Source organism: Rhinoraja longicauda, chromosome 14 (genome assembly GCF_053455715.1).
Source record: "Rhinoraja longicauda isolate Sanriku21f chromosome 14, sRhiLon1.1, whole genome shotgun sequence".
NCBI lineage: Eukaryota > Metazoa > Chordata > Chondrichthyes > Rajiformes > Arhynchobatidae > Rhinoraja > Rhinoraja longicauda.
In genome coordinates this window covers 51,746,616-51,772,522 of record NC_135966.1, presented here as the reverse complement: position 1 = coordinate 51,772,522, position 25,907 = coordinate 51,746,616, and the positions used below count along the sequence as shown (strand labels likewise).

Genomic DNA, 25,907 nt, shown 5'->3' with positions numbered 1-25,907 from the left:
GACCAGCAAATCCCGCACACCAACACTATGTTATATATACTAGGGAGAATTTACAACTATACCAAGCCAATCTAGACATTACTAAAACTCTCATCTTGTTTGTTTGTCAGTTTGTTCATAAATATATTTATACTCGAAATGCAGCCAAAACAGTACATGATAGTGCAACAATTTCAGGCTCACCTTACTCAACATTGTCATGCGGCTCAAATGGTTGTTATATTTTTAAAGTTTTTCACTTTTTAAACTTAAAAAATCATTTTTTAAACTTTAAAAAATCCCTTTTCCACTTGCTGTGGTCAAGATGGCCGCCTGAGTGACGGAGTGGCAGCCAATGAGGAGTGGAGGGGGGGCCAAGATGGCCGCCGGGGGCGGGACTCGCTCGAGTGACGGGAGTGGCGGCCAATGAGGGGGTGGGGTGAGGAAAGCTCCCCTGCTGCTGGCTGCAAAGATGGCCGCCCGGGGCCGGGGTGAGTGGGTCTATCTCCCCTTTTCTCTCCCCCCTCGCCCGCCCCTGGTCCCGGGGGAGTTTTAAGGGGGGTTGAGGGGGGATGGAGTGGGTGAGTGTCTTCAGTTGGAGGAGGGTTGCCGGGCCCGCAGGAGAGGTTTGGACACAATGGGTTCACGCCCGTCAAGTTAGCTTATAAACCTATATGTTCTTGGAGTGTGGGATGAAACCGGAGGTCCTGGAAAAAACCCACGCAGATCACTGGGCGAACGTACAAATGCACACAGACAAGCACCCATGAAAATAATTGAACCTGGGCCTCTGGCTCTGTGAGGCACCAACTCTACCGCTAACGCACTGTATGAAATATGGTGCCCACCGACCACTGCAACCACTTGGTATCTATGATGACCTCAGGAGGCCATTTTGCTGATGGGATTGCAGCAACTCCAAAAGCCTAAAGTTTATTGTGTTGGTCGCAATGAAGATCTGTAGATATTTTTTTATGGTTTCTTACGTATTGCCAAGGATTGTAAAAGTAATTTATAAGCGATGTAATCATTTGCGGGGTGACTTTTACTTTCTCTTCAGTCCATGAAATAAAAACTCTTGCATTGTAGAGTATTGAAGGTCAGATGAATCTGTTGATGAGGTTGGAAACTTATCGCTCTTGGCATTGCAACTGTATGGTTTGATAGGGTGGTCCTCTCTGGACCAGACAACTAGAATGAATTTGCTACTGATTTCACTGTGCTGCCTGTGCCTCATTCCAGCCACAAACAGATGTCTCAGAATGGAAATCTTCTGAAAGATACCATGGAAATTGGCAACCATTGCATGAAGATCCAGGGTTGTCTTTCAAAAATAGATGACACAGGGGTTCCAGAGGACCCCTGCAACACTTCCATTGACTCAGGTTCCACCCTGACCTGTTTGTGTGGAGTTTGCACGTTCTCTCTGTGACCATGTAGATTTCCTCCTACAGCCGTAAGATAATTGGCGACTGTAAATACCCCCAACTCCCCCTTGTTGTTGGTGAGTTGCAGAATGTGGGGATAGGGGAGAGGTTGATGGGTGTTTGATGGTCAATGGGGACTCGGTGCGATGATGCGCCTGTTTCCATGCGTGTAGCTCTCTTTGACCCAGACTCTATTGCTCTTGTGTCCTCCCAGGTTCTCAGACCCCAGAAGCTCAGACATGCAGTGCTCATGCCACATCATGTCCACCGGCCTGTGTGTGCAGCAACAACATCGTGGACTGTCGAGGGAAAGGGCTGACCGAAATCCCAGTCAACCTTCCAGAAAACATTGTGGAAATGTAAGTGATACACGTTCCAGGCCGAGATAATGAAAGGGTGGGAAGGTGACAGGTTCCTGTTTGTTTCCAGAGTTCCCAAGATCATCTTTTAACCCAGTCCATTGCAGGACTCAAATGGTTTTGGCCGATGGCTAAGTGCAAACCACCTTAATCAGATCATAAGGTCATAAGTGATAGGAGCAGAATTAGGCCATTCGGCCCATCAGGTCTACTCCATCATTGAATCATGGCAGATCTGTCTCTCCCTCCTAACCCCATTCTCCTGCCTTCTCCCCATAACCGTTGACACCTTGTGAAGTGCAGCTTTCTGTTTAAGGAGCACAAAGAGCAGAGGTAGTTCATGGTCTATTGGTAAATCATTGGAATGGACTGGGACTGACAAATGCTGCATCCTCCAATGGAGAGATATTGGATTCTGTAGGGGGCAGAAGTGAGAGCCACAATGTATCTGTATAACTCCCAGCGGGAGAAAAGCAAGACATATCTAAATAGGGCCAACACCTAAGGCTAAAAAAGAGACAAAGTGCTGGAATAACAGCGGGTCAGGCAACATCTCTGGATTAAAAACTACAAAGTGCTGGAAGAACAGTGAGGTATACCACAGATGCTACCTGATCATTGAGTTCATTCCAGCACTTTGTGCCTTTTTTTTGTAAACCATTATCTGCAATGGCTAGAACTAGACACTGTTCCTTTCTGAGGTTCAGATGTATTGAAAATCAGAATTTAGTTTTATATTCCTAAAAATATGTAGCGCACAAAGTAAGAACATAAGAAAAATGAGCAGACATAGGCCATTCAGCCCCTCCATGCCTCTGCTATTCATTAGGATCATTGTTGATCTTCTGCTCAGCAGGATTTTCTGTATTATCTCCAAATCTGTGGCTTGCCTTGATGAAATAAATGCGTTTGCTGTGTTTTGAATGAACACAACAACTAAGCTTCCACAACCCTGCAGGTAAACAATTCCATTGATTCACTGGGCTCTGAGTGAGAAAATGATTCTTACCTCAGTAATAAGTGGCCCATCCAATATTCTGAGACGGCATCACCTGGTCCTAGATTTCACTGCCAGGTGGATGTCCTCTCATCACCCAGTTGATCAAACCCTCTAAGAATTTAGTAAGTTGCAACAAGCACACCAAACTTGGAACCAGTCCAGTAAATCTTTGCTGCAGTCCCTCTTGAACAAAGAGACTAAAACTCCACTTAGCACTCTGAGTGTAATCACATCAAGGCGCAATACAACTACAATAAGACTTCCTTCCTCCTGTAATTAGATCCTCTCATAAGGAAGGTTAAGATAGCATTTTCCACTTGATTGCTTGATTGTTTGCATCACCTGCATCTTTCAACGACTTGTGTACAGACATTCAAAACCCTTCCAACATCCACACTACCCAATCTTTCACCATTCAATAAATCCTCATTTTTTCTGTTTTTGTACCAAAGTGGATGCCTTCACATTTTCCACGGTATATTCAATCTGCCATGTACTTTTCCTGTTACTTTGCCTATCCATATCCTCTGTAAGCTTCTTTACATCCTTTCCCATACCTAGCTTGGAAGTATGACATTTGGCCCATTTGAACCAAACTAAACCAAATTATTTTATTCAAGTCAAGTCTACTTTAATTGTTAATTGAACTTTGCGATCAATTGTGAAATGAGTGCTTCACTGTTTTGTGTAAATTCATTCAAAGGGCGTGAGGTTTTCAGGCTGAGCCAGAATTAAATTTCGTACCAATAATTGCTATTGTGAGCTGCCTTCTTGACCCATTGCAGTCCCCAAGGTGTAAATACACAGACAATACTGCCAGGGAGAGAGTTCCAGGCTGATATCCCAGCTACAGTGAAGAAAGGACAATATATTTCCAAGTCAGGATGTGTGTACCTGGAAACTTAGCATGTCTGAAATAAAGTTATTCCATGGATTAAACTAAAATGAAGACTTATGCTTCCTCACTCAACATCATCTTGAGTAACCAAAGAAAAAGCAGAGAGCATTGAACACAAAATGGGGAAGAAATCGCTCAGTGTTGCATAAACAAAGCCTTGCCATCTTCTAAAACTTCACTGGGTGAATTCAATACAAGAGGCAAACCACAAGCAATTTAGGCTCATTTTATGGAACTGCATCATGAAGCTCGTAACATGCAACTGTGGTCAATGCCCATTAAATCTCGCAGCCAGCGTTTCCCAGACCTCCTGCTCATGTACAGCTGCATCTGGCAATGGGTGATCTTTTTCAGGGAGAGACTCAATTGTTCCAGATGGCATTCCTACCGAGTCCACCGAGCAACATTATAAACACACCACAACATCAACTGTAAATACACTGGAATTTAGAAGGATGAGAGGGCATTGTATTGAAACATATAAGATTATTAAGGGGTTGGACACGTTAGAGGCAGAAAACATGTTCCCAATGTTGGGGGAGTCCAGAACCAGGGGCCACAGTTTAATAATAAGGGGTAGGCCATTTAGAACGGAGATGAGGAAAATCTTTTTCACTCAGAGAGTTGTAAATCTGTGGAATTCTCTGCCTCAGAAGGCAGTGGAGGCCAATTCTCTAGATGCTTTCAAGAGAGAGCTAGATAGAGCTCTTAATGATAACAGAGTCAGGGGGTATGGGGAGAGGGCAGGAACGGGGTATTGATTGTGAATGATCATTGAATGGCGGTACTGGCTCAAAGGGCTGAATGGCCTACTCCTGCACCTATTGTCTATTGTCTATTGTAACCCGGATCTCAACAGCTCTTTTAATGTACCAAAGTATCAAAAGATGTTTCACATGAGCAACTATCAGACAAAATTGATGAATAGCTTTGTGTGGTGATGTTAAGGCAGATGATCGAAGGTTTGGTCAAAGAGGTACAATTTTAAGGAGCATCTTACAAGAGGAAGAGAGATAGAGAGGATCAGGAAATAAATTGTGCTGCTTGAATGGAGAAAGGAGCATTTTTACTACGGGTAGTTCTTCTACAACCCTGGCTCCAGGCGTGCCAACTTCCTCACTCCCAAATAAGGGACGTCACTGCCCGTGCCCCACGTGACCTCACCCAGCCAGCGGCCTCATGCTCCCGCTCCACCAATGGCGGCCGCCCAGGCCGGGAGGCGGATTGCTATGCAACCTCCGTTCGGCGAACACACTTGGCCCCGCTCCCCGAACACACTCCGTTAGCCTACACTGTCCGGGCCTACATTGTCGGGGCCTATAGTGTCCAGGCCTACAGCGGCCCCCGAGCCTACAGCGCACCCCGGGCCTAATACAGGACAAGGGCAGTCCTGTACAGGACAAACCAATTTAGCCCAAAATACGGGATGTCCCAGTTAATATGGGACAGTTGGCAACCCTATCTGGCTCCATTTACTTGGCTTCTATTTCGCACTCTGGCCTAGTTGTTCTAATTATATTACACAAACTGTCAGAAATAGTCGAAGGCTGCAGTGATTGAATGAGACAGGAAAACACAGGATCAAGGAAGCACTTTTATTAGAGATGTGGGAAGAGGTCTGCGCCATTTAATTTCAAACCGATGTGGAGAAAACAGTTCAAAAAGAAATGGGACTGAAATGGTTGTGTTTTAATTTCTAAAGATCAGTTCAATGTAGGTCTTAACCAAGAATTATTAAACAATCTAGATTTTAAGTTCTTTGTTTTGCTCTTTTAGCAGTAATATAATCACATTGATCTTGAATTAATTTCTGGCAAAGCATAATATCTTTGAAGCATTAACATTCCTTTCAATATTGAAAGTAGCCTCTACTTATTATAAACATGTGTTCCATATAGTGACTTTGCTTAAGAGAATAAATCTGCTGGTGAGGATGAGAGTGGGGGAACATGCACTGTATCAAGCCATCACCCCAAAACACCCACAAACACGCCTCTCCCCTCAGTCAAACGAAACCTGTTGTGGTGTCTTCCTAGGCAGGAAATTCAACAGAAGGTGCCACACTGCCACTTCATTGCCAGGTGCAGAAGCACTTTATAGAACCCTGGGAGCAAGTTGCCCCTTATCTGAGGAATAACTGTGCACGTGAGCAAGATATTTTTAAAAGGTCAGTCAAAGGGTGACTTCAATCGTGCCTAATTGAGAAAGATCATTTATAGGACACACTTGCTGATAGCTTGCACCAATCCAGCTGGCTACACCTATAATCCACTCATCATATTTGGTGGGGAGGAGATAACAACTGTGCCCCCCACCTCCCTACCCCAGAACTGGGGAGCTACTTTAAAAATAGGCTAGATTCTGATATCATCAGGGCAGAACCTCTTTTGTAAACATATTGGGCCTGTGGGAAAGCAATTGCAAAGATTAAAAAAAGGCCCTTGTACACAGTACTTTTAAGAAGCACCAAAACAGCTTACAGTTAATAGAATCTATTTAGAGTTTAGTTACCGTTGCAATGTTGTAAATTGCAGCAGCCAGCCTGAGCAAACCATACTCGCTCAAACTACAATGAGATGCTTCGCTGATTTTGATGGAGGAGCATTCACCGCCAGTATTGGAGAAGTGCCCTGCTCAATTAGTGAATAATGTCATGGGATCTCTTGCTTCTACCTGATAGATGTGACTTTCAGGAGTGGTGCCTTTTGAGAAGCAAATGCTGCCCAGGTGGGTAATGAGGTGTTCAGTGCAGTGATGTGGGGATGCAAGAGGCTGCAGATGCTGGAATCTCCAGCTACAAACAACCTGCCGGAGCAACTCAATGGGTCAAACACAGCATCTGTAGAGGGAAAGGGAAGGACGATGTTGCAGTTGAAAACCCTGCAGCGTTAGATAGTATAAAGAGGAGAATGGCTGTGCGGGTGGGAGGGGGCAGAGTGTTGAAACAGGGGCAAGAGGTGGACAGGGGAGTGGTGAAGAATGACAGGCAGGTTAAGCAGAGCACAAGGGAGAGGCAGGTGGAGCCAGGTGGAGGTGCTGATGGGGTGGAGGTGGATGCAGAGGCGAAGACAGCAACAGCTGCTGAAGGCTGATAAGAAGAAACACAATGAGGTTTAGCTTTGCCCCATCTCAAATGGAACAATGTTCTTATTGTCTTTGTACATGATGATTAGAATACTGGAATTGTAATGGAGGAGGCTTTGAACCTTTGAGAATTGAAGAGGGATGTTTGAGTGTTCAGGGGAACTACAACCATGATGATGCTGCCCATTACCAGCACCACATGGCTCCTCTCCCCAGCTGTGATGGATGCTGGGATCGATGAAGAAACCAAACACTGGATGAACTCCAGCTCTTTGTGTCTATCTTGTGAAACCAGCATCTGCAGCTCCTTCCTACACACACTAGATAAACTCAGTAGTCTGAAGTTGGAAGAAGGGTTCTGACCTGAAATATCATCTGTCTATTTCCCTCCACAGGCGGGAACTCCAAAGAGTTCAAAGCTCTTTGTTTCTTGTTTTGTGCCTAAAATTATGTTGTCTCCAGTCCAAGATGTAACCTGATTCTGAAGAGATTGGTGTGGAAGGGAATCCAGTTATCACGATCTCAATCATGAGCTTTCTATTCCATTTACCCACAAGCCAGTTTGCACATGGCTGAGATAACAATCAAAGGTTATTACCTCTGAGGTTCTGCACTTTCTAAGGATCAAAATAATAGTCTCCAGAACCAGGATTAGTCACGAGTAAAATGCTTTGCATTCCCCAAGCACATGCTGATTCATGGGCAGTGATACGTACATCTGTCTCCCCACCAAATCACTGGACTCCACATGGAGTCCAAAGATGGAGTCAGTCTGTGCTGGAACCCAAAGCATCTTGTTCCTAAGGTGGATATCAGTGGGAAAGTGAGTTATCTGTGTGAGTTTGCAATTAGAAAGTAGTTTATCAATAAAATGTTATTCAATATATTTTGACCTTTAACAAATTTATTTTTTTATTTCAAAGTATTCAAATAGATATTTGATGGATTTTAATATGATATATTAAGATGATAACTTTAAATACAAGCTCCCCAGCAAAGGCAGGGAAATCTCCACCACTAGTTTTCCATCCTGTTAAAGGCGTCTTAGATTCTTAGCAGTTCTGAATTTCACTGGTTGTTACATATGTCTTTCTCCATCTCAACAAATGGCTTCCATTTTCAGAGAGGTAGCTTGAATATCTTTTTGTATCCGGCTCTGGTAAGCAAAGGCAGTATAGGCAGTATGTGCATCGACAACAGCATCCAGATAACAGGTGAAAAGGATAATGGAAAGTCATGTCATGTTAAAAAAAAAAGCACAAACTGAGCAATTTATAGGTTGGTAGGTTAACTGACTGTTCTAAATTGTCCCAATCTCACTGTAATAATGAAGTATCATTCATTCATTCAGAGTGAGTGTGTGGTAGAATCAGGAGAGAGTTGATGGGGATGCAAATGGCATACATAGAAACATAGAAAATAGGTGCAGTAGGAGGCGATTTGGCCCTTCGAACCAGCACCGCCATTCATTGTGATCATGGCTGATCATCCACAATCAGTAATCTGTGCCTGCCTTCTCCCCTTAACCCTTGATTCCACTAGCCCCTAGAGCTCTATGTAACTTTCTTTCAAATTCATCCAGTGAATTGGCCTCCACTACCTTCTGTGGCAGTGAATTCCACACATTTACAACTCTCTGGGTGAAAACGTTTCTTCTCACCTCAGTTTTAAATGGCCTCCCCGTTATTCTTAGACTGGTTCTGGACTCCCTCAACATTTGGAACATTTTTCCTGCATCTAGCCTGTCCAGTCCTTTTATAATTTTATACGTCTCTATAAGATCCCCTCTCATCCTTCTAAACTCCAGTGAATACAAGCCTAGTCTTTCCGATCTTTCCTCAGATGACAGTCCTGCCATCCCAGGGATTAACCTTGTGAACCTACGCTGCACTGCCTCAATAGCAAGGACGTCCTTCCTCAAATTAGGAGACCAAAACTGCACACAATACTCCAGATGTGGTCTCACCAGGGCTCTGTGCAACTGCAGAAGAACCTCCTTGCCCCTATACTCATATCCTCTCATTATGAAGGCCAACATGCCATTTGCTTTCTTCATTGCCTGTTGTACCTGCACGCTTACTTTCAGTGACTGGTGCACAAGGACACCCAGGTCTCGTTGCACTTCTCCTTTACCTAATCTGACTCCATTGAGATAATAATCTGCCTCCTTATTTTTGCCACCAAAGTGGATAACCTCACATTTATCTACATTATACTGCATCTGCCCATTCACTCAACCTGTCCAAGTCACCCTGCAACCTCCTAACATCCTCTTCACAGTTCACACTGCCACCCAGCTTTGTGTCATCTGAAAACTTGCTATTGTTACTTCTAATTCCATCAATCAAAAATCATTAATATATATTGTAAATAGTTGCGGCCCCAACACCGAGCCTTGCGGCACTCCACTCGCCACTGCCTGCCATTCTGAAAAGGACCTGTTTATTGCTACTCTTTGCTTCCTGTCTGCCAACCAATTTTCTATCCATGTCAATACCCTACCCCAATACCTAATTTTGCTCACCAACCTCCCGTGTGGGACCTTATCAAAGGCTTTCTGAAAGTCTCGATACACTACAAAGCTCTTTGTTTCTTGTTTTGTGCCTAAAATTATGTTGTCTCCAGTCCAAGATGTAACCTGATTCTGAAGATATTGGTGTGGAAGGGAATCCAGTTATCACGATCTCAATCATGAGCTTTCTATTCCATTTACCCACAAGCCAGTTTGCACATGGCTGAGATAACAATCAAAGGTTATTACCTCTGAGGTTCTGCACTTTCTAAGGATCAAAGTAATAGTCTCTAGAACCAGGATTAGTCACGAGTAAAATGCTTTGCATTCCCCAAGCACATGCTGATTCATGGGCAGTGATACGTACATCTGTCTCCCCACCAAATCACTGGACTCCACATGGAGTCCAAAGATGGAGTCAGTCTGTGCTGGAACCCAAAGCATCTTGTTCCTAAGGTGGATATCAGTGGGAAAGTGAGTTATCTGTGTGAGTTTGCAATTAGAAAGTAGTTTTTCAATAAATGTCCTCAAAAAATTCCAGAAGATTAGTCAAGCAGGATTTCTCCTTCATAAATCCAGGCTGACTTGGACCAATGCTTTTACTGGCCCAAGTCAGCGTAGATTTATAAAGGGGAAATCCTGCTTGACTAATCTGGAATTTTGAGGATGTGACAAGTAAAATGAATGGACTTTCAGAAATAAAATGGGATTATAGCGTAATTGGTTGATTCACACTTTGTGGGCCGAAGGAACTGTTTCTATGCTTTATGCCTCTATGGCTATGAATTAAAGGATATTGAAAGTTGAATGTAAACCATTGTTGAAAAATTGCTCAAGAGAGGGAAAATAGAATCTGAATGTAAAGTGAGAAGAGAGGCAAAAGTAGTTTGAAAACATTCTTAAACATGTGTAAAAAGGAAGAGTTGGCTGCAGTTATCATGGATTGCTTATAGGAAGTGACAAGAGAGTTATAATGGAGTGAGGAAATGGTAGAAATATTAAGTAAATACTTGGTTTAACTACTAATAACAATCAGGAAACAGACAATAATAGATCTAGTGAGAACGACAAATTTAGAGAAATTACTTATTAGTTATGAGTTAGTACGGGATGGATTAATGGAACTAAAAGTTGACAATTAAAATAAACCCTAATGGCTCACATTCTTAGGTTTCAACATAAATTGCAGCAGAAACAGTGTTTTGATTTTAGAATCGCTCCTGCTGTTTGGAAGGTAGCAAATATAATGTAGCTATTGAAAACAGGAAACCAGCCTAACCTGATATCAATGATGGGGATGTGTTTGAATCCTCTGCGAGGAACAATGAACGTCATTTTGAAAAGCATAATATGAGTGAGCAAAGTCAAAATTGATTTGTGGAAGGAAAATTGTGTTTGACTAATCTATTTGAGGTTTTTGAAATTATTAAACAGGAACATGTGTATTTTAGATTATTTTGGAAGTATAAAAACATGGTCATTTGCATGATGTAGGGTAATATATTAGTATAGGCAGAGAATTGGAAATGGATAAAAATCTAAAAGTAGGAATAAATTGACCTTTTTTTAAGATGGTAGACTGTCAGGCTGCCAAGGTAATTATTACAGTGCCCTCGGATATTTATGGTCTTTTAATAACTTAGATGAAAATACAGTCTAATACATTCAATTTTACTGAAGAGAAGAATCTCTTGAGGAGACAGAGTGAGAAGAAAGGCAAGCAGTGAAGGGGAAAGGTGAAGCTACTCACTTTCATTCAGAATGCATTTTAATAGCAAAGGACTGAAATGTTTTCATAATCAAAGACCTGTTCACAAAGATTTAATATGGGGACAATTAAAATGACAAATGGTATGCAAGTCTTTATTTCAAAGGAAGGGCAGTATCAAAATTGAGAAACCGTACACCAATTTTATGGGCCCTTGCTGAAACTACCTTATATTTGTATCTATCTAAAAAAAGAACAGACTTGCTTTAGACAGATTGCAGCGATTGATACAATTATTGGGTTGTTATTCAGCACAGGGATTTTCCTTGTAGGAAAGTTAGAATGTACTATTCCTAAAACCCATACAAAGTAGAAGAATAAGAGGTCATCTCCTTGAAGCACAAACTATCAAGGGACATTACAATATAAATGCTGGTGGAATGTTTCCCCTGATTCAAGAGACTGGAGCTAAGAGTCACAGTTTTAGATTAAGGATTCAGCAATTTCAGACTGAGGTAAAGAAGTTTCTGCTCCTAAAATCTTTATTCTGGAGAGCTTTGGGTTTTCAGGCATTGAGTGCTTTCAATGCAGAGATTACTAGGTTGTTGGATAGTAATGTGGACAATGATAAGAATATGGAGTTGGAATTGATATGGTCTTTGAACCATAATCTTACAGAACGTTCCAGATCCTGGTTTTAATGGAAATAGAAAAATATACCTGGAAATTGGACGGATTAGAGAAGTGTCCATCCATAATTTCAAATTGTGTGCTTTCAAATGCAGCCTGCCCAGGGAAAGGAGAGCTTGCACATCTGGTGCTTGCACTCACTCACACTCAATTATGTGTTGCAATGATTTGTAACTAACAGAGCAGCTAATTTGTAATCAGTAAGCTGTCAAAGATGCATTGAGAAATGATCAGACAATGTGTTTAAATTATATTAATGAAAGGTTAAATGTTAGTCAGAAGTGTGAGAGGGACTCTATTTTTATTGAAGATGCTTCTGGTGTGAATCTGGAATTCTGACTCAGAGTTTGAAGCAGCTACCATTGAATCAGAGCTGCAAACTTCAATGGCATTCGTTATGTTTTAATGATAACAATTTTTTCCACTTCTACAGATCTATTTTAAGCCAAGTGAAGCCATATCCAACTAAGGACTGGTTGAGCTCTTTCCATCTGGACTTCCTCAAACTCTTCCAAATTGAGTATGGGGATTAAAATTGGTGGATGCCAACTGTACTGTCTTTCTTCAAGAAAATTGGTCGATTCATCAGCTGTCATATGAGGAAAGATTGCAAAGACTGGACGTATTCACTGGAGTTTAGAAGGATGAGAGGGGACCTTATAGAAACGTATAAAATTATAAAAGGACTGGACAAGCTAGATGCAGGAAAAATGTTCCCAATGTTGGGGGAATCCAGAACCAAGGGCCACAGTCTAAGAATAAAGGGGAGGCCATTTAAAACGAGGTGAGAAGATACTTTTTCACCCAGAGAGTTGTGAATTTGTGGAATTCTGCCACGGAAGGCAGTGGAGGCCAATTCACTGGATGAATTTAAAAGGGAGTTAGATAGAGCTCTAGGGGCTAGTGGAATCAAGGGGTATGGGGAGAAGGCAGGCACAGGTTATTGATTGTGCATGATCAGCCATGATCACAATGAATGGCGGTTCTGGCTCGAAGGGCCAAATGGCCTCCTCCTGCACCTATTTTCTATGTTTCTGTTTCTATGTCATCTGATCATATAGCAGAATTACCAGTTATACTAAAGAGAGTTTCATCCTTACCCTAAAGTGAAAAGTTTCAGCGCTAAAGAGTAAAGAATAAAAATAAGCCAAATATGCATGGTGTCTATCACCCTTGAACAACATGCCCCAACTATATATTCCATAGCTCAATATTGATATCCTTGCTCGCACAGCAACATGTGACTATGGGGTAATGCAGGCCTCTATATGATTAATATTGCTGATTTAATCAGTTACATGGAATGACTTTGCAAATCGTATCCGACTAATGGGGGGAAACCCACGTGGTCACCATGCAAACTTCACACACAGCACCCGAGGTCAGGATTCAACCTAGATCTCTGGTGCTATGAGGCAGCAGCTCTACCAGAGCTGCTCCACTGTGCTACTGAAGGAATTAGTTTCAGGACATAGATCAGAACAGCACAGGGATAGGACCTTCAGCCCACCATGTCTGCACCAAACATGATGTCAATCTAAACTAAACCCACCCACCTGCCCATGGAGCATGTCCCTCTATTCTCTTCCTGTCCATGTGTATCCTTAGCTGCATTTTAAACATTGTCTTCTTCTGCCACCTCCCGTGGCAGCACATTCGAGGGACCCACCACCCTCTGTGTAAAGCATTTTTTTTCCTTATGAATCTCCTTTAAACCTTCCCCCTCCCACTATTAATATATATGTCCTCATGAATCTCCTTTAAACCTTTCCCTCCCACTATTAATATCTGTCCTCATGAATCTCCTTTAAACCTTCCCCCTCCCACTATTAATATCTGTCCTCGTGCATTTGACATTGCCACCCAGGGAAAGGCCGCACTATTTGTGCTATTTATGCCTCTCATAATCATCTATATTTCTTGCAAGATGCCCCAGCGAAAACAAGGCGAGTCTGGGCAACCGCTGTTCATAATTTGTACACTCTATTCCAGGCAACATTCTTGTGAACATCTTCTGCCCCCAATACCATGTCTTTCCTGCACAATCTGATCTTGGAATACTGGGAAGAACAGTTACAATATCAAAGAAATGTGGACCCTCAGTGTTAAATAGTTTACAGATATAACTGATCTTGTCAATGTATTCCATTTCCTGAAGTACTCTTTAATAGAATTACTTAATTTTGTTAATAATGTTAAAATAAATCCCATCCTTTTTAAAAGTTGAAGGAATCATTTTGATCCCTGTGGTATTGAGTATTTATGAATGGATTGAGCTCCCTTCTGCTGTGAGATTGATGCCACTAGCTTCTCATTACGTTTTCATATCATGCAGCTTTCAATTCAGAACAAAAATGCTTCTCGCAAATTAAGCCCTTCTGCTGGTAAATTGCCTGTGACTGCCCATCCCAATGCATTATTAACCTCTTCCAAGAATCACTGCCATTGTGACACAATGGAAAGATATGAAACTATCGAAAATAATCCAAAAAGGAGGAAGAACATAGAATAGGAATAGTTGGTGCAGCGGTAGAGTTGCTGCCTTACAGCACTTGCAGCGCTGGACACCCGGGTTCCATCCCGACTACGGGTGCTGTCTGTACAGAGTTTGTATGTTCTCGCTGTTATTGCATGAGTATTCTCTGGGATCTCCGGTTTCCTCCCACAATCCAAAGACGTACAGGTACAGGCATGTCGGTAAATTGGCTTGGTAAATGTAAATATTGTCCCTAGTATGTGCAGGACAGTGTTAATATGCGGGGATCGCTGGTCGGCACAGACCCGATGGGCCGAAGGGCTGGTTTCAGCACTGTATCTCTAAACTAAACTAAAACACTAATAGTACAGCACAGGAATAGGCCCTTCAGCCTGCAAAATCCTTGTCAAATATGATGCCAAGTTCAACTAGAGATTAAACTAATCTTCTCTGTCTGCACGTAATCCATATCCGTCCATTCACTATCTAAAGACTTGTTAAATGCTTCTGTCATCTGCCTCCTCCACCAACCATGGCATGCATTCCATTCCACCACTCTTTCTTAAACCAAATTGTCCCACACATCCTTTATACTTTACTCCTCTAGTAAAGCTCTACTGTCCAGTCCTTGACATTTCCACTCTGGGATGGACCTCCAGCTGGGATTCTGGAGCTTCACACCCAATATCCACAGTGCTTTAGATTTAGATTTAGATTTAGATTTAGAGATACAGCGCAGAAACAGGCCCTTCGGCCCACCGGGTCCGTGCCGCCCAGCGATCCCCGCACACTAACACTATCCTACACCCACTAGGGACAAATTTACATTTGCCCAGCCAATTAACCTACATACCTGTACGTCTTTGGAGTGTGGGAGGAAACCGAAGATCTCGGAGAAAACCCATGCAGGTCACGGGGAGAACGTACAAACTCCGTACAGACGGCGCCCGTAGTCAGGATCGAACCTGAGTCTCCGGCGCTGCATTCGCTGTAAGGCAGCAACTCTACCACTGCGCCACCGTGCCCACATCATGCACCACAGGTGAGTGCCAGTACATCTGCTGCTGACGTTAGCTCACTTATAAACAGCAATGCATTTTAAAAGTGTGATGAAATCATACCCACACTTAGAACGTGGAACATTTAACAGTACAGCACAGGAACAGACCCTTGGGCCCTGACAAACATGATGTCATGTTAAACAACCCTCCTCCACCTGGACATGATCCCAATCCCTCCATTCCCTGCATATCCATGTACCTATCTTAAAGCCTCTTAAATGGTGCTATCGCATCTACCTCCTCCACCACCACCACAGGTAACTCATTCCAGACATCCACCATCCTCTGCTTAAAAATAACCTGTCCTGCACATCTCCTTTAAACTTAGCCCCTCTCACAAAGCTGTGTCCCCGAATCTTTGACATTTCCAGAAGAAAGGTTCTGACTGTCTACCCTATCTATGCCTCTCATTTTTTTTCTCCTTTATTTGTAACAAGCAGGAAGTAAGTTCATGGTTTGTCAAAGGTGCACGTTCCATCAATTTAGACCTTGAGGTGTATAAACTGAGGAACAAAAAGCGATGCAGACAGAAGTTTGGACACAATAATTATAAAAGTTTTATTCAATGCCTCTCATAATTGAGGGGGGGTAGTAGGGAAATGGGTCAAGGAGCTGATTTAGGAACCTTCGGTTGGGACAACCAGGTCTCCTTGCCTCTGTGGACATCAAAGATGCCATGGCACCATTCTGACAGGTGGAGGAACTATCGCTGGTGATATTCATCTCTCAGTTTCCATTACAAAAAACAACACCCCTCTGATCATCATCAGATTTTGCCAGGCTTTGTCTCACTACCACCTCTTTCCCTACTTTCTACCCCTTTTCCAACTTTCTACCCCATTCAGTCTGAAGAATGGTTCAGACCTGAAATGTCACTTGTTCATTCCCCCCACAGATGCTGCCTGATCCAATAAGTTCCTCCAGCACTTTGTGTTTTGCTCATCACCATCATATTCAGTTAGTGAAAGCTTGTTTACATTTAGGTTTATTACTATCACTGCTATCACAGTGAAAAGCATTGTTTTGCGTACTATCCAAAACGGATCAAATATACCATACACAAATATAATCAAGTCAAATTCAAAAACAATTGATAGAGCAAAGAAGAAGACATGGAGTACAGACTATAGTTCTCAGAATTGTAGCTCACCAGTTCCAAAGCCAAAATCGTCTTCTATATTTGTAGTATAGTTGTTCAACCATCAAAACCATTTTATCTTTCTATTTCCTTAATCTTATCTGCAACAATCCAGCTTCCGTGGCATGTTTGGTATTCACAAACGGTACATGAATTTCATATGTTTCACAAAGTCTGAATTAGATTCAAGTTCAGTCTTGTGAGAAAACAAACTCTATTTAGGGTGAATTTATCTGAATTTGACCTTGTCTTTCATTGATTGTAATTCATATATTGCTCCACTGCCAAACTCCACTGAGGCAAATTCTGGTTATAATTTAAGTTACATACATTTTTGTTCTTACATAAATTTTTGTTCAAATCCACTTGACTCCAAAACTACAGCGTTCAGGCTTAAATGATTTCTGATTAAAAGGTTTTGCTCAAAATGTTTCTAATGGGGACATAAGAAACTGCAGATGTTGGGATCTTGAGCAAAGTACAATGTGCTGGAGTACCTCAGTGGGTCAGACGGTATCTGTGGAGGGAATGGATAGGCAAAGAGTTGCAAAGAGTTGCAAAGAGTTGCAAAGAGTTGCAAAGAGTTGCTCCAGCACTTTGTGTTTTGGTCATGTTTGTAATGGGGCTTTGTTGCTGGTTCATCAAATTCCAAACCGTGTGGAACTCTGGGATGCCTGGTAGACAACAGCCAGCAGCTCTCGCCATTGCATGGTCCACTGTCAGATGGTCAGTAAATGGATATCAAGGAAATATAATATGATATGATATGATATGATAATGTTAAATTGTAAACGTTGATGAGTGTTCTCTCCCAACAGTCCAAGTTTTCCATTAACATCCATTTACATTAAGCAATATCTGTGGTCATTTTTTGTTCATGTACATGCCCCAATTTAATGGGTTACTTTCTACAAGAGCAACTCAGACACCACTGCTGTAAAAACATGATTGAATCCATGTGTTGGTCAAAGGTTGTGTTTGAGACTTGCAAAGTGTGTGGGGTAGCAGGTGGGTGTGATGTAGTTAACATTAGACTAAGGTTTTCTCAGAGCAGCAGCACAGTATGGAACGTTCTAGTGCTACCTCAAAACCAGCTCACCAGGCAGGTAGTTTGTTCTGCATGGAATGAAGACTCTGCGTGCTTGCTGTTGTGGGACTTTATCAAAGTCAAGTCTTGTATTGAAGACAGGAATTCAGTAACCCCATAAACATTCTCCAGCTGCAACTCTAATCAATAACATTATAAGCCTATTTTCAGATTAACTCACAAACCTATTTACAGATTAACAAGAGCAAATGCACAAAGGAGAATAATCGCCTTTGTCCGCTAACTGTCGTTATAAAACAGTATTCTATGTTACTTGTACAACTCAAACAGCAAACCTTAATTTCAGGATTTCCCCTGGCCTCTCGAGGTAATCCATCAGCTGCAGTGACAAAGGCCCAGAGGGTGCCAATATGTGTATTTAACCTTCTAACTGCTTTTCGTGGGGGGTGAGTGCTGGAATATGGCAAGCAGATTAATAGCAGCACAAAGCCATCTAATTTAGACCGGGCGGAGGAAGAGAATAGGGAGCGTTAATCCCTGCTTCACTGTTAAATAAACAAGGGATGTGAATAAAGAATGGGTAGATGTTTGAGAGGAAGATGAGAGAGTTTAGTGATGGAAAATTTCAGGAGACAACTGCATGATCATTAATTTGCCCAATCAAGGCCAGGCGCAGTTTTGAATGTGTTTATGCATTGATGCGGTTTCTCAAAGTTCATTGTCAGAGCCCAGAGCAAACTGCACAAGGATGCTTCAGCCCAGACTGGCTGGGGCTGCAGTCTGCTGAGTAATGTGTGTGGGTGCGAATGTGATGAGAGGCACTGGAGAACCACACAGGATCTGCCATCGGTTCAGAGATGATTTTCATAGAGTCAAACAGCATGGAAACAAGCCCTTCGGCCCAACTTGCCCACACTGGCCAACATGTCCCAGTTACACTGGTCCCACCTGCCTGCATTTGGCCCATATCCCTCCAAACCTGTCCTATCCATGTACCTGTCCAACTGTTTCTTAAACGTTGGGATAGTCCCAGCCTCAACGACCTCCTCTGGCAGCATATTCCATATATCCACCACCCTCTGTGTGAAAATGTTATCCCTAAGATTCCTATTAAATCTTTTCTCCTTCACCTGAAACCTATGTCCCCTGGTCCTGGATTCTCCTACTCTGGGCAAGAGACTCTGTGCATCTACCCGATCTATTCCTCTCAGTCCTACCAGAGGACTGTCGATCATTCCAAACACCTGCTCCATATTCACAAAATGTCTGTGTTTTCTTCAGGCACACAATTCAATAATGGAAGAATAAAAACACATTCATGGAGGAGGGCAGACTAGTGCAGAGGGTTGGGGTGGCTCAAGAGGGTTTTATTGTCAGGTGTCCTGAAATGGAAAAATGAAATTTTTACTTGCAGCAGCGCCACAGATTTGTAAACATAGTACTCAATATACAGCATAATAAACAAAAATATATAAAAACATTTTAAAAATATATAGTGCAAAGACAAAAGTAATACCCCAAGACACTAGTGCAATCAAGGCACTTTGTAGATCGGGTTCAGTCCACACCGACAGAATGCACATCGCAAAGGGTATGTAGTGTCAGAATAATGCGAAGTGGAAACTAGTCTCAGGTCTAATGTTCCTTCGCCTTGAGATTTCCTCCCTTTTCAGACCACAGTCTCGGACAACCTGAAGCTGTCATGATCCCGTTGGACACCTCACCCGAATCAATGATCCTAATTTTTTTTGCTTCAGATACTGCAGGTGAAGTATCAGCATGCTTTGGATTCTGCTGCTGAAATGTTATTCATTCTATTTATTCTTTAACTCTGCAGACGACTGGAACAAAATTTGATCAAGACTGTGGGAGCCGGAGCATTCACTCAATATAAAAAGCTGAAGCGGATGTGAGTAAACAAAGGGATATTGAAATCTGGGCTGCCGGGCGATGCACTGACAGAATAATCATCTTGCAGACTCTGCCAATGCACTCCCTTTGGCTTTGCTCAGTGCTCCCCCTCTTCGCCTTTTTTCAGTTCAGTGGTAAACAGACCAAGAACGTCAGAAACAGAGTCTAAACACAAAACGGCATGTCGATAGGAAAATGAGATTCATCGGAGAGGCAGGAAACATGTTCCCAATGTTGGGGGAGTCCAGAACAAGGGGCCACAGTTTAAGAATAAGGGGTAGGCCATTTAGAACTGAGATGAGGAAAAACTTTTCAGTCAGAGAGTTGTGAATCCGTGGAATTCTCTGCCTCAGAAGGCAGTGGAGGCCAATTCTCTGAATGCATTCAAGAGAGAGCTAGATAGAGCTCTTAAGGATAGTAGAGACAGGGGGTATGGGGAGAAGGCAGGAACAGGGTACTGATTGAGAATGATCAGCCATGATCACATTGAATGGCGGTGCTGGCTCGAAGGGCCGATATTGTCTATTGTCTATTGAATTGAATCCAGATGTAAAATTGCTGGTTGGTTGCAATGCTGTCCATGTCATATGCATTGCAAGAAACAGAAGCAGGTGTAGGCCACTCAGCCCATTATAGCTGTTCCACCAGTCAATGAGATCATGGCATGCCTTTCACCTTGGAGTCATTTTCTCGCACTGACCACATATGCCTTGATTTCCATAATATCCAGAAATATATCGACATCTGTTCCTGAATATCCTCAGTGACTTGAGCCTTCACAGCACTCTTGGATTCAGTGTACATTGCCCTCTGGATAAAGGTACAGGCCGTATGGCTCACCGATGGAAACACGCCTATTTGGCTCACCGTGTCAATGCCAACCATTGTTCACTAGTTCACAATAGTTCTATGTTTTCCCATTTTCACATTCACTCCCTACAAACAAGGGGCAAGTTACAGAGGACAATTAACCTACAAACAAGGGGCAAGTTACAGAGGACAATTAACCTACAAACCATCACCCCTTTGGGATGTGGAAGAAGCACCTGAAGGAAACCCATGCAGCCACAGAGAGAACGTGCAAACTCCACGCAAACAGCACCCGAGGTCAGGATTGAACCCAGATCTCTGGTGCTGTGAGGCAGCACCTCTGTTACACATGGGAAAGTGGGGAAGCGTGGAAACATTGAAACTTTAATAAAATGGCACTGGTGATAAGCCAGCTTAGTTTAGTTTAGTTTAGAGATACAGCGCAGAAATAGGCCCTTTGGCCCACTGTGTCCGCACCGTCCAGTGTTCCCCTCACATTAACATTATCGTACACACATCTAGGACAATTTACATTTATGCCAAGCCAATTAACCTACAAACCTGTACGTCTTTGGAGTGCAGGCGTGTGTGAGGAAACCAAAGATCTCAGAGGATACCCACGCGGTCACGGGGAGAATGGACAAACTCCGTACAGACAGCACCCGTAGTCGTGATCGAACCTAGCGCTGTAAGCTCTGGCGCTGTAAGCTCTGTAAGGCAGCTACTCTACCACTGTGCAACCGTGCAACCCAATTGTTTCTGACATTAGCACATTACGATTAAATATCTGGAAGGGAATTTTATAACCAGCTGTTGAAAGTGCATCAGGAGATCTGTTGAAACCCTGATGTTGAAACTCTGCGTTTGCCTTCAACTTCCCCAATCCTTCTCATTGTTTATCACCAACGGTGAAGTCTGATTATTGTTTTAACTGTAATATACTTAACATTCACATTAAATTCACATTAACTATTCATATTGAACATTCCTATTTATCTACTTACTTAATTAAATTATTAACAATGAGCACACACACTCATGTGATTCCTCAATATTAATTGAGATATTAATGCTTATCTTAGAATCTTGAGCATCACCATAACAATGACCAGGTCATTTCCACAATAGCATCAACATGGCAAAGCTGAAAGATCCCATTTTCTCCTAAAACAGCCAGCTACTAAATAAATGGATTGGATTGATAAATTTGACGAGGAAATCTTTAACCATCATTTTGATAGTACAACACTGGGTTCAAACCTTTTTCCAATAATTGACATTGATCGTGTAATCATTAATGGCATTATATATTTTCACTATTTCATTCAGAAAATCAATGAATACACTGCGAGAGTAAGTGTGACACTCAGAAGAAAAAAAAAAGCAATGTTGGTGCTTCTGAATTTTGAATTTATTCTGCCAATGGGTTCTTTATAGTGATTCCCCCTGGTTTCATGAGCCAGTTATCATCAGATCTTTCAGTCTCTCAAAGTAATTTCCTAATGAATGCCTTCTTAACTTATCTGATAAAATAGTGATAATGATAATTAGAGTCCTTGGTGTAATTAATCGAACCAGCTGGCATCTTGCTCTCAGTGGAACCATATTCAGCGCATGTGCCTGCTTTCACATTCTGAGCCAGAGAAAACACGGTGCCTTCATTTTGGTCGTGGCTGGCCTTAAAGCAGGGATGGCAGGCTGGGGATTTGGTCATGGCTGGCCTTAAAGCAGGGATGGCAGGCTGGGATTTTGGTCGTGGCTGGCCTTAAAGCAGTGATGGCAGGCTGGGGTTTTGGTCGTGGCTGGCCTTAAAGCAGGGATGGCAGGCTGGGATTTTGGTCGTGGCTGGCCTTAAAGCAGGGATGGCAGGCTGGGATTTTGGTCGTGGCTGGCCTTAAAGCAGGGTTTGTCGGCTGGAATTTTGGTCGTGGCTGGCCTTAAAGCAGGGATGGTAGGCTGGGATTTTGGTCGTGGCTGGCCTTAAAGCAGGGATGGTAGGCTGGGATTCTGGTCGTGGCTGGCCTTAAAGCAGGGATGGTAGGCTGGGATTTTCATGGAATTACTTTGAGGGCAATTTTTGCCTTTGCATTTCTGGTGATAAACTTCAGGTTTTTCTGTCACAGATACCCCTGAATTCAGGTTGTTGGTCATCATTTGGCACAATGAAAGTGAAGCTGAACATCATCACCTGACTTAGTTGTCAGATTTTGTTTTCTCCTCTTTTGTAGACAATAGTCGATGCGGTATCTGTCAGGGCACACTGCAGGTGGCCTCTCATGGAGTGCACTGGCAGAGTTCAATCATCTCCAGAGTCCCCAGCATTTATATTACAATTTCATTAGGAGGCACTTGGAGCACAGGAGGCGAGAGATTGATCTTACAGAAGTTTATAAAATCATGAGGGAGAATTAATAGGGTGAATGCGCAGAGTCTTTTCCCCAGGGTAGGGGATTCAAGAACCAGAGGACCACAGGTTTAAGGTGAGAGGGAAAACAATTAACAGGAATCTGAACGGCACGTTTTTCACTCAGAGAGTGGTGGTTATATGGAATGAGCTGCCAGAAGAGGTAGTTGAGGCCGGTACAATAACAACATTTAAAAGACACTTGGATAGGTACATGGATAGGAAACGTTTAAAGGGCTCTGGGCCTAATGCAGGGGAAATGATGAGCTTAGATAGGGCATCTTGGTTAGCATGTGTGAGTGGGCTGATGGGCCTGTTTCCATGCTGTATGACTACATGACTCCACGGTGGTGAAGTAGTTGAGTTGCCTGCCAGCTCCAGTGATCTGGGTTCAAACCTGTCTGGTGCTGTCTTTGTGCACATTCTCCACATGACCAAGTACTCTGGTAATCTGGTTTCCACCCAATTGCCAAAAACACATAGGTTGTTGATGAAATGAGTAGGAAGGAACTGCAGATGTCTGAAGGAAAAGAAACAAAACTGAAAATGCTGGTTTAAATCGAAGGTAGACACAAAATGCTGGAGTAACTCAGCGGGTCAGGCAGCATCTCGGGAGAGAAGGAATCGGTGACGTTTTGGGTCAAGACTCTTCTTCAGGCCGAAACGTCACCCATTCCTTCTCTCCCGAGATGCTGCCTGACCCGCTGAGTTACTGCAGCATTTTGTGCCTACCTAGCATTATTTCTTGCCAAGTTGGGCACAAGTTGGGCCCTCCATAACCTGGCCCCATCCTACCTGACTGACCTCCTCCACAGACACACTCCAACCCGTAACCTCCGCTCTGCTGCTGCAAACCTCCTGTCTCCCCCCATCCGGACCAAACTCAGATCCTGGGGGGACAGGGCTTTCTCCATCGCTGCTCCCACACTCTGGAACTCACTACCCCAAACCGTCAGAGACTCCTCCTCATTCACCACATTCAAAACATCATTGAAGTCTCACCTGTTCAGCACTGCCTTCAACCACTGACCGTCACCTCACCTTCTTTTCCATTTTCTCTTCGTTTACTTATTTATCTATTTATTTTCTTTTATGTTTTTGTAAAGCGTCTTTGAGTGTTTAGAAAAGCGCTATATAAATGTAATGTATTATTATTATTATTATTATTATTATTATATTTGGGTTTTAAATTCTGCATGTTGTCAAAGCTGTTATTTTTAAAATAATTCTGAGTGGCTCAGATTCTGAGATAAATCTGAAATTGAAGTAAAGATTTTTTAGGAAAGGTAGTTAAACTTACATACATTGAAGAAATGTTTCCAAATAATAAATAAAACTTACCTAATTGAAAGGGAAGCAACGTTTCTTTGCTTTCTTCTCTTTAACCCTACAATCCCCTCTGAGATCAGGAGAGTCATAGACTCAGACAACATTTGGTTTACCGACTCTGCACTGATCATCAAACATGTGTTTACACAAATCCCCCAGCAACACAGTTAAACTTAACACCAAATTGAATTTAAATTCCAAATGTACTATGTAGGGATTTGGATTTCTCAAATCGAGATTACTGTTCAAGGAATGAAAGCAGTGTTACCCTTCATTTGTTTTGTCGGGAGGTGACATGGTCATTAAGCCAGATATTGTCATGATGTTCTCCATTTGTTTGTGTTCCTTACTTAAGATAAGCTATCCCTGAAGCCTCAATTAACACCTAAATCTAATTAGTTAAGAATTCAGACTCTTGGATTTGATGTGCAGTGCAAGAATAATACAATCTGAGTGGGGAGGAACTCACACCATTCACCACTCAGTAACCTCCTTCTGCCATTTCTGCAACCGGTACTTTTTAAGAATGAAACTTATGCCACATTTTATTTCTCCCAACAGAGACCTGAGTAAGAACCAGATCTCAGACATTGCAGCTGATGCATTTCAAGGCCTGCGATCTCTGACCTCACTGTAAGTATGGAGCCTAATAAAGAGATTGTTCATTGTATGACTGCATAATATGTTCAAGATGTTTTATTATCTCATCATTTGACTCTAAAAGGTACAGTTAATGTCCCTTATTCCAATCTGCCTTTTATCCCATGTATGTTTTTCTATTATTTTGTGCTTTTTCTTCCGTTTCCGCTGATGACTTGTTGAAAGAGATTGTGATTGCGTAAAAACTTGTAATGGTTGAGGCAGTTGTATTAGTTTGGAAGAGTTATTGCGCCTGACTCTGAGAAAGAGTTAAAACAACATGCTGATATTCCACAGTGAATATAATTTTGATCCTTCATGCTGTCAGGCTGAGTAATTCCACCCCGACCAACTCCTTGTGTTACTTTGAACTAGAATTTATTTGCAATTTAATGCTGAGCAAGCCTTTGTGAAAGTAGCATTCTACCATGTAGGATATCATTGAGTTGTGAACCCAGGCCTTTGGCGGTGAATTGCACGTAAAATAGGCATTAGCAGCAAGTCTAATCTTGATTGCCCAATCTCATATTCTCATTAGGCACAAGGAACTGCAGTTGCTGATTTGCAAAAAAAGAACAAAGTACTGGAGTAACTCAGTGGTTCAGACAGCATCTCTAGACAACATGGATAGATAACTTTTTGGGTCAAAACCCTTCTTACGAAGAAGGGTCTTGACCTGAAACATCGCCTATTCATGTTCTCCAGAGATGTTGCCTGAGTTACTCCAGCACTTTGTGTCTTTTCTCTTATTCTCATTTTCTCCAACAACAAAGAGGGCAGGGCCTGAGTCTGTGGCAGCTCTCAGTGCCCTCTCTGGCCTATTTCCCTGTGGCCTTTACTCCCTCATGTCCTCTTCAATTCCACCTGGGGAAATTTACAGTGGCCAATTCACCTATATCGGCACTGCTGTGGAAGGAAATGGAGCACTTTGGGGAAATCTACAGTCACAGGGAAAACATAGAAAAGTCCACACTGTCAGCGTCCCAGATCAGAGGTGGAAGCCTGCTGTGCCATCCTACCATTATGGTAAACAGCCACTTCAACTCGTCATCCAACTCCAAATTGCTCTCAGATTTGTGTGACAGAAGAGAGCATGTTCCATGGCTGGTCACTGCATATTTCTAACAACCAAAAGGACCTTGTGTTGTTGATGATGGGCACTAGGTCAGGAACTATAGTGGCCACAGAGCACTTTAGCTAAAGCACTTGATTCAGTTGCTATAAGAGAGATGACCAGAGAATCAACCAGCTTGATTGAAGCCATTGCTACATTGCTGGACAGCTTAGTGACTCCTGCTTAGGTAAGCATTCATCTTCTCAGTACTTCTGGACCTGGCCTTCATCCATCTTTTTCTGTGCCCATGACCACACCATTGGTAAACAACTCAAGCTTAATAAATGTTTTCACCAATGAAGGAGGCCTCCATTGTACAT

At 42.6% G+C, this 25,907-nt stretch overlaps 1 protein-coding gene across 5 annotated transcripts in view; it reads left to right on the top strand.

The window, feature by feature from the left end:
• LOC144600260 (slit homolog 3 protein-like) overlaps window positions 1-25,907 on the top strand; it is a 595,019-nt gene that overhangs the window by 415,890 nt on the left and 153,222 nt on the right. For all 5 annotated transcript variants that reach the window (XM_078411831.1, XM_078411833.1, XM_078411834.1 and 2 more), the window contains 3 exons: window positions 1,621-1,765; window positions 19,218-19,289; window positions 24,396-24,467. In XM_078411831.1, the coding sequence (XP_078267957.1) occupies window positions 1,621-1,765; window positions 19,218-19,289; window positions 24,396-24,467 (289 nt within the window). The remainder of the gene's footprint in view (window positions 1-1,620; window positions 1,766-19,217; window positions 19,290-24,395; window positions 24,468-25,907) is intronic.